Source organism: Chenopodium quinoa, unplaced genomic scaffold (genome assembly GCF_001683475.1).
Source record: "Chenopodium quinoa cultivar QQ74 unplaced genomic scaffold, ASM168347v1, whole genome shotgun sequence".
Classification (NCBI taxonomy): Eukaryota; Viridiplantae; Streptophyta; class Magnoliopsida; order Caryophyllales; family Amaranthaceae; genus Chenopodium; species Chenopodium quinoa.
This window is the reverse complement of record NW_018744304.1, coordinates 2,047,827-2,058,044: the sequence shown is the minus strand read 5'-3', so window position 1 is coordinate 2,058,044 and position 10,218 is coordinate 2,047,827. Positions and strand designations below refer to the sequence as shown.

The 10,218-nt window shown below is 33.2% G+C and overlaps 1 protein-coding gene across 1 annotated transcript; it reads left to right on the top strand.

Moving 5' to 3' along the window:
* Window positions 1–2,253: 2,253 nt before the first annotated feature.
* On the top strand, window positions 2,254–9,978 carry LOC110695626. The gene is made up of 6 exons (XM_021872833.1): window positions 2,254–2,400; window positions 4,103–4,428; window positions 6,659–6,758; window positions 6,866–7,045; window positions 8,207–8,324; window positions 9,492–9,978. The coding sequence occupies exons 2-6, from the start codon at window positions 4,194–4,196 to the stop codon at window positions 9,576–9,578; spliced, it is 720 nt and encodes a 239-aa protein (XP_021728525.1). The 5' UTR covers window positions 2,254–2,400; window positions 4,103–4,193; the 3' UTR covers window positions 9,579–9,978.
* Window positions 9,979–10,218: the final 240 nt, after the last annotated feature.

Here is a 10,218-nt window from a genome sequence, read left to right as displayed (position 1 = left end):
CAGTCCTAGGTTATAGAAACCTAGTGTTGGGCCCGCTTTCAAAGACCCTATAAAAGGGAATGTTCCCTCTGAGGAACATTATTTAGAAATTATAAAACACACGCATACATTACTTACTGAGCATCAACCCCAGCTTTAATTGCACTACTTGAGAGCTAAGGATCGGATTCCGAGACTGTATGAGACAGTCGGATGATCACTCCCCTTCCAAGAGGAGCATGATCCCCTTTAATTTCCGCACCTTTACTTCCGAACACGTTCTAACTTGATCGTCGGAGGCGGAACTCCCACCCACAGGAGTCTCCGTTGTTTTGCAGGTACAGGCGTCCAGAGGTCGATCTTGGTGTTATAACTCTCCCGCAGGACATCCAAAAAACCCCGAAACAGATCATATTTTCAAGAAATTTTTTTTTAAAAAATTTATGATGGAAATAGAACCGAGTTATTCGATATTTATTAAAAGTTATGATTAATTTTGTATATATGAAATATTAGAAGTATATCGATAATAAAACTCTATACAACATTTTTATCTTAAAAAATTTATCCAAACTTCTCTTACCTAGCATCATATGTGTCACAATAATACATATTTGTCGCCTTTGGGCTCGACACTTGGCGGAAAACTGGAATGCCAAGTGTCGTTGTCTCGTGGTCTCACTGCGAGACTGGCTTTATTTATTAGTGATATGATATGATATGATTTGTATTTTATCGAAAATAGAATTCTAAACAAAAAGTTTTACTGATTAAAACTTATTTTTACTGATTCTCTATTATTTTTATTTAACTAAATTAAATATATTATAAATGGACCTTATGTTAAAGAAATTTTTGAAACAAATTTTATGATGGAATAAAACTGAGTTTTATGATATTTATTAAAAGTTATGATTAATTTTGTATATATGAAATTTAGAATTTTATCGATAATAAAACTCTATACAACAATTTTATCTTAAAATATATATCCAAAAATTGCTTACTTAGCATCATATGTGTCACAATAGTACCTATTTGTCGCCTACGTGGAGCGACACTTGGCAAAAAACTGAAATGCCAAGTGTCGTTGTCTCGTGGCATGGCTGCGTGACCAGCTTTATTTATTAGTGATATGATATGATATGATATTAGATTGCCTAAAATTATATGTCAGTTAAAGTTTAACACTTACTAGGTTAGGCCCGTGCCATGCACGGTAATTCTAATTTTAAAAAAAATTAAGTAAATTGTCATAAGTTTGTATGAAAGGCAAACCCAATGGTTTTTAAACCTAATCGTTTTGGACTTCATTAGATCATGCACATTATTGAGGAAATCTAAATATTCTTTTTCCATTGTTATCTTTACCGTTTTAAGTTTTTTAATCTAACATTTCACGAAGGTTCATCTAAGTCGTTATCATTTTATTTTTTTTTATTTTTTTTTTATAGAAAAACCTTCAAAAAAAAAAAATTAGAAGTTGGTAAAATTATAGGAATATTTTATAGAAAATTAATTCAATTTTTATTGTTTCATAAGAATAGAAATGTTTTTTTTTTCCCAACAACCCTCACTATTGTACAACTGTAATGGTAATTCTAATGTTAATTTTGTATGCATGTCTCGTTATTTTATAATAAAATTCGTATTTTATACGGTATTACTAAAAAATGACGGTCAAAGTTAGTAAATGAATATTGAAAAAAGGTCCAATGTGTCATTTATTTAGGAACCAATGGGTATTAAATTTTTGGCAAATTCTAATACTTCGTATAAATGATAATTATAAAAGAGTTGGAAATATTTTAGGTAAATGTGTATGGAGAATTAAGAATACCAAAAAAAAAAAAAAAAATATTTACAAAAGATTTGGAATAAATTCTTATAGTTGAATTATACAAATATTCTAATAGTGCGTTTGGATAGATTAGGGGGAGGAAAAGAAGGGGAGGGAGGAGAAGGGGTGGGAAAGGAAGAGAGGGGAGGGAAAAATGAATAATTTTTCTTCCAAATCTCTTCATTGTTGGAGAGATTAATTTCTTGCAATTCTATCTCTCCATTTTTTTCCCTTCCAATTATCTTCCTTCCTCATTTGCTATCCAAATGAGAGATTATTTATCCTTTAATTTTACTTCACTTTCTTTCCCTCTATTTTCTTCAATCCATACAAAGTGTAAAAATATTTTGGCTAAAAAGAAAGGGGAGTTTTAGAGGGAAAAACAACACGGTTTATTTTAGTATTAAGTTATTGTTAATATTATGATTGATTAAAAGTTTAAAACAAGGAGGGAGTAGAAAAGCCACCCTATCAGCTATTTCCGTCGCAAATAACCCCCAAGGATCAACGCACTACCAGTACCAGCCCGCAAACCCCGACGAACTTCATACCACCCACTGCTTCAACAGAATTTCAACAAGGTGTTTTTTTTTAAAAAAAAATAAATTCTTTTCTCTTCTCCATTTCATATTAGCCGAATTTCGTTCATTATGCTCGAATGATTTGTTTAGTTGAATGTTCATTATCTTTTCGTTTGTTTGCTACAATTTCTACAGTAGTTATTATAAATTTATAAGTTTTTTAATTTTTTCTTTTTGTTGCATTTTTTCTTTATATGTTGTGGATTAGTGGTTAATTGAGTTAGATTTTCAAGTTCTATTTTGGATTTCATATTGTTATCCATTGGGTTAGGTTTTTTTAATTTCTAATTTTCTGGTTTAGGGTTTAGTTTATTGGGTTTATTTCCGCTGCTCAAGATAGTAGTCATTGGCTAAAGAAATATTGAGATATATGAAAGAAAATTGTACCTGTATCACAGTGTGATCGAGCATTTTAGATTTTATCTGGGTTTGTCAACATCGAACACTCTCGTTAACCGATAATTTGTTGATCGACTTTAAGGTCGAGACTCTATGCGTCACATTACAGTAGCATATGAAGTGAAATCAACTACAACTCTCTCATAATTAATAAAAGAGAGAAATGAAAAGTTACCTTTATAAGGATGAGCAGATTGTGCAGAGGATGGTATTATATTTGAAGTACATTCATAATGGTGCACAAAACAATACCATTATAAGAAAACCTTTAGTGATCAATCTGATTATTACCTCATACGAAATGAATATTCTGCTGCCTAGCAAAGACTCATGAATGAAATAATTGGTGGCTGAGCGTGTAGTTGGGTTTATCACTTCACCCATTATTGACCCACAGCCCGCTTTAGTCCTATAAAATGTGACTGATTCATTGGAATCCTCAATATTGTCCTTTGTTCGATAACTGTATCCTAGAGCATGATTGGATTATCATTAGGTATCTGGTTTTCGTTGGGGATTGGGGCAGGGATTACAAATAAGAGACAAATTCTTTTATTGTATATGTTAAGCTATTTTGGATGTTTTTAATGGTTGGGAATGATTTACAAAATCTTGGAAGTACTGAAGTAAGTTATCCTTAAGTCTCGTTGTGGGTTTGAGTTTATTTTCTTTATTTCTGTGCTTCAAGTGCCTGTTTTAGATTGTGTATCAGGTTTGTTTGCATCATGTAATCTGATCTTTAGTTTTCATTCTTGATAAACAGCAAAAGACAAAAGGGGTAAAGTTGCACTGTATTATGAACCTTTAGACTCTTTATTGGATACCTTGAAAGCTTTAGATCTTAAATGTACTATATAAAACCTTTTTACAAATACCTCCTAACATTTCCCTTTTATGGATGTTTCATATTTATTGCAACGTTTCCTTATGTGCACGTGATTCCTCTAGATCTCTGCCCTTATCACATAGGTACATTTTGTTGTTTCTTTATATCTCTCTCACCATGGTCTTCTAAAATATTGTGCTTCACCTACATGTTTCAATAATGAAAGAACTGAGGACGTATATACTAGTACCATTTAAAATTGGCATGAATTGCTAGGGGATGGAAGCATACTGCAAAAGTGGCATGTCGATTTGCCTTTTGTCTTTCTTATAAGCAGTCTTGATTAATGTCACCACCTGAAGATAAATGCCCATTGAACTCTAATTGCCTAGTCTGATTGAGAATTTGAGATATAGTTTGTATATGTAATATGTATCTGAGTAACTTTTTCTGATGAACTTGTTTGTTTGCATACAGTTTGAGGGCTTGACTTAGCAGAGTCAACTTATATTGTTATAAGGTGATAAAAGGGGATTATGTGGGCATAATCCAGAATTTGGAAGTTGCTATGGAAGCTGCACTCTACTGCACGCCTCTTAGATCCTCCTTATCCTCTACTTCGTCACCTTCACTCTTTCCTCGTCCTCTTATTCAAAAGAAAGTAAAACGCCTGCCTTATGTGTCCCAAATTCTTGACAATGCTGACAGCTCTGCTCCGGCGAAGACCCCCTCAAAATCTGTTACTCGTCGTCTGATTCTATTGCGTCATGCGGAGAGCTCATGGAATGATCATTCTTTACGGGGTAATCAATCCACAAACTACTCCTTTTTCTTCTGAAACATTTGTGCTTAGCTAAATGTTGGAACTTCTTACTCCCTTTGTCCGTATTTTTTTTGCTCCGTTTGACTTTTCACAGTCTCCAAGACGCGCTTTAAAATACACATAACTTCATTTTCATACGCGGAAAAATTATAAAAACTGATATTAACAAAATATACAATGAGACGAATCTAACAAGACTCCACATGACTTTATTATGTCTTGTTGATTAATGACTATTTATGGTTAGAGTGTTTAAAGTTGACCAATTTATGTGCAATGGGGCAAAAAAAATGGGGGCAGAGGGTGTAATATTTTTGAAGGCCTCAAGGTGTTGTTCCATGCATGCCTACTGCTGTTTGACAGTAGAGCTTTAACCGTGGCTTAGTGAATTGTTTAGGTCACTTAGTGCTCCCTTCTGAAAGTTTCTTAGTATATCCCTTAATTTTCTATTCATCAAGGGTATAAACATGGCTTTTTGAAACTACATTAGTTTAGGTTACTTATTTCTCCTTTCTGAAAGTTTAAACCACACAATTGGATTGTTACCATAGCACGATCTCTTTGGATCTTCTTGGGATGAATATAAGGATAACAAAGCCATCTTTGAAACTTCCTTTCCCCAAATAAAGAGACTATCTGAGAAAATGAGCGCAGATAAAAGTGTTTTTTTTTTTTTTTTTTTTTTTTTTTTTTTTTTTTTTTTTTTTTTTTTCTGCTACAAGCCTTCTCTAAAATTTTGAAGACGTTTTCCTACTTTCTGGTTTAACATTTGAAATTTTGATGTCTTAAACTCCTAGTCTTTGACCCTCTTTTGCATATTATGCAAGCTTCATTTTAACTGTGGACTTTTCTGACTTTGTTTAAATTAATTAGGTTTATGATCTATATTTCCAGTTGACTAGGTTAGTGCTCTGAAAATGAATACTTTTGTGTAGTAGTTATAGGTCTTATAGCATAATACTTGGACAGAATCACACATTCACACTATCACATTTATATTATTTGTAATTGATCCTATGGTAGCAAGGTCTTCTTACTCTTGGCTAGAATGAAAAAGAATTTTTGGGTGTGACTTGTTGCAAAAATACAAAATCTTGAGAGATGTTTAAACTAAGGTGTGCATAATTCTGTGTCTGGACAACTTTTGTTTTATATTCCTGTAACAAAACGTACCATTACCTGGTTGTTTCTAAGTGTGTTTGACATGTATGCTTAGGTTGGGAGTTCGATTTGGCTTGTATATGATTTTGCTATTGAATTTTTTTGTTTACTTATATCCTTTGATTTTGGTTTTTCATCTTTTTCTGTTTTCTTTTGCTTATTGTCTTCTAAATCCCTTCTTTCCCTCTTTTTATCCTCCCCTGTCCCAAAATACATGCTACATTTTCGTTTTCATGGACTTCAAGAATCAAGACACACTTTGACTGTAAAAGTTCTCAAATTACGTATTATTAATAATTACTCTTATGAAAAGTTGATATCCTGAATTACGTAATAAAACTCTAATTAGATCATACTTGATAATATTATATCCCATATATTAGTGAAATAATACTGATAAAGCTAGTGTACACTGACCCTCAATAAGCAGATGTAGCAAATGATTTAAGAGGAGTATACTTTTTGTCATAAACTTCCTTTATTTTCCCATTTTAATTTTCAATTTCTTCTTACCTCACTCATTTCATTTTCGGATTTTGGCAATGGCTTTTTGTCTACTTTTTAGTTGCCTTTTGGCTTTTAGCTTGGCAATGTAGTTAAAGAGCCAGACTGAGCCAAGGATGAAAAAGCTGTTTAGAGTAGCTTTTTCTATATGCTTATTAGCTTTTTCATTAATTTGCTACTCTATATACTTCTTCATGACGGCTAACAATCGATCGCTGATTTTATATATTTATTTACTACATCCATTTCATATTATGTGCAACATTTACATAAATGGATGTTACACATTATGTGCAACAAATGTTTTCTTTCTTTTTTAAGTTTTCATTTTTCTCAATCTCTTTCTTCATCACATACATCTTTATCTTTCTCTCTCCATTTAACACTCAAACAAATTTTGCCTAGGAGTCCCTATCAAGCCCTTTGTTGCACATAATATGAAACGGAGGTAATATTATATATAACTAATGCTATCAATTTATTGAAATAACTAATACAAACAGACAAGATTCCTTAATCTTATCTTGCTATCATTATTTTGTTAGACCATGATCGTCCACTGAGTAAAGCTGGTCGTGCTGATGCTGCTGATGTCTCATACAGACTTCAACTCTTAGGTTGGGTCCCTGAGCTGATCTTATGCAGGTTTGTTATTTCTTAAATTTGAACTGTATTTATATTATATCCATATTTTATCTACTAAAAAGAAGCTTACTCATTTTTCTGATAGCACTTTTCTTCCATTCTGGCAGTGATGCCACAAGGACAAAGGAGACACTCTTGGTTATGCAAGAGCGAGTCAGGGGGCTCTTACAGGCTGCAGTACATTTCATCCCTAGTTTTTATTCGATTGCTGCTATGGATGGGCAGACTGCTGAACACCTCCAAAAGATGGTTTGCAAATTCTCTTCAGATGACATTTTTACAGTTATGTGAGTTACTTTACTGCATATATTTCTCTCGCCTTTTACGTTTCTGGAATATATACATGTTGACAAACATTTGACAATTCTTTTGTAACCTTATATACATGTTGGAGTAAGTTATGGTTCCAATTCAGGTGCTCAAATGAATTGGAACAATCTGTGAATATTGAAAAGGAGGGAGGGTGTAAAAAATGAAAAGTGTAGGGGAGAGTGAATGGAAAGGCGTAAATATTATGGGTGAGATAATAAATGAGGTTTGTCTAAGTTTTAAAAAGCGTGCCTAGGCGCTGACAAAACACCTTGACCTTTCCAGGCACAGTACAGGAGGCGACAAAAAGCACACGCCTTAGGCCGCCTCTACCAAGGCTCTAGCGCCTCATGTTTAAATGCATGAGAGAATTTATCCCTCTCAGATTTATTTAAAAAAGATCAATTTTCTTGAAATTTAAACCTTATCCAGTTGGTTCTAATTGAATTTGTTGAAACAAAATTAGAAAGAACGGTAAACGAAAACATAGTAAATTAATTAAGAAATTAAATTGAAGGTTGACTGAATTTGTGAATTAAATGTAGATATTAATGTTGAACATTGAAGGGGGAAAGTGAAGGGGAAGAGGTAGGAAAATGGAATTTAGGGAAATAAACTAGAGGATAAAAAGATAAAACAAAAAGATAATTAAGGGGGATACTTGTGGCCCCTAAGGTTTTTTGTATTAAAAGACTTGGTATAGATATAGATTAGCTCAACTTGGGATTAGTGTCAGTTCTAGAGAGAAGTGCAAGTCTTGAGTAGCTCATTTGCTTTTCATTGACGAGATGCTTTAAAGTTTTTGTAAGTCATTGCTTTGTCTTTTCTATTTGTGTCTAGTTTGTATAACTTGTTTTATGAATGCTGGGTGTAAAGGGTATTAATGTGGTGTTAGGTTGTGCCTTGTGCAAGTTGTGCACTAAAGGTCCAAGGTACTGCTAATTTGGCATCCTTATCTGGATTTAATGATGCATTAAGTGAGATGATGTGTAAGAAAATTAAGTTTGTGTGTGTATTGACCAGCTTAATTGTAGATATCATGTATTGGGAAGCTCCTTCCTATTTCTAATTTCATTCTAATCCTAGAATAGCTAAGTAATAAGTTGGATGAATTACAAATATAACCAAATTTCTTTTAGGTGTATGGGACATAACAAAGGATGGGAGGAAGCAGCCTCCACGTTCACTGGTTCAGTAATTGAATTGGATACGTGCAATGCTGCTTTGCTTGAAGCCACTGGGAAATCCTGGGAAGAGGTAGGATTTACTGTAAATTTTTTGTTCAATGAATAAATTAGATGATAATACTGCTTTTAGCAACCAGAGCAAAGATCTATTACGGGTCTTGGCTATCACACCAACAATGAAGGCCCATATAGTTTTCTACTGACGATCTGTTGCTGTACATGTCAATACTTTTTGTTAAAAGTTGGTTTTAAGAACATGAAGACTAGTTCGTAACAAAAAGTTGGTTTGCAACTAGATTATGAAAAATTTCTTCAATTTCTCACTTTGTTTTAACCAGCGTATTTAATTTATCAATGCCAGCAGTTTTCGATCATGTTATATTGGCTATTTGTAGATGGATAAAAATTTAGAATTAGGCTGCTTGGTTTTCAGGTCAATTTGTTAACTCTTTCAGGGTGTTAGTGGCTCACATTCCTAGCTAAGTTTAAAAGTGAAAGAGAGGAAGAAGGTTGGGAACCATTTGAATATACAAGATAGACATGAAAATTAAAATCTCAGTCTTTGTTATATTAACTTGTTTAAAGGAATTATGAGCTCGGGAAGGATTCTATATGACATAGGTGGATATGAAATATGATCTACCTTAAGGTTTTGCTTCTATATCTTGGTGATTTTTTGTACAATACAAGCGTTTAATAATGCTGTGAATGCTTGTTTGGTTGGCAATTGTTCTATTGTTTTTTTTATTATACTCTGTTTGGTAAACATTGGACAAAAACATATAGTTTAGTTTATTTCTTCTTTGCAAGCTTGGCTACATTGATGAAGTTGGTACGTTGTATTTATAATCAACTTGTCGATTAGGATTAGTTGTCTATGTTTATATACTCAATTTGAATATGTTGTTTTGACTAGAGAATTATTAAGATTCATTGTTGTGCCTAGAAAACTATTGATGAATTGCACTGAAAAGTAATGCATCCTTGTTCATTATAAATGATGACGTATGCATTTGGAATTGAGATGATGAGGAACAAGTTTTATTCTCTGAGCTTTACATGATATTTTGTTTGCGTACACCAGAGATAACCTAAATTTAAACTTTCTTTTACACTAAATAACTTAGTTAATTGAACGAATTTACAGGTTCCTTTAAATTTCCCTTTGTTGATTGTTGTGCTCTTCAGAATTCCTGTTTTACAATTCCCGACTTAAATTAGAATACTCACCTTGCAGGCTTTTGAGTCGTCTGGACTTGGAGGATGGAAGCTAAAAGGCCTTGTTAAGCCAAATAGCAACCCTGAGAACTATGTTCCTACGTGAATCCTTTCTAAAAACGAAAAAAGTGTCCAGTAGCAACCATATGCAACTCTTGTTGCCTGGTGTAGCTCCTAAGTTGAATCAGCGTCGTTAGGGCTGAACAGGCAATTACATACAAGGATAGGCGGCCATATTGTCAACTGTTCAGGTCCAATCACTTCTTTTAGTCGGAAATGTGAAGCTTGATCCAAACCTACGATGTATTGCATACTTCATTGTGAAAAAAATAAAAATAAATTGTGTATAGCGCTCTCATTAATCATAGATTCATAGAAACGGTTTAGTGGGTAACACTTTACATTTTTTTTGATATCTATAGCATTTTTTGCATGTTAAATCACATCTTAAAAATTTCATGTAGCCTTTCAATGATTAAAAAATAAATTGATCTCCTTGTCCATTACCTCGAAGAAGAGTTGCCAATGTAAAAGAATCTGTGAAAACTACAAGCGACCAAATATTTAGAAGTGATGCCCATTGAAGACTAAATAAACGTGATGCCCATTGAAGACTAAATAAACGTGCTTAGCTTTCGAATGCAGTGGCGTGTGGAACTTATAACCTTTAAGTTACTCAGGCCACTTTTCAATACTATTGCGTAGTCTAGAGGATCATTGTTACTAAGGCACAAACCTAATCCTAC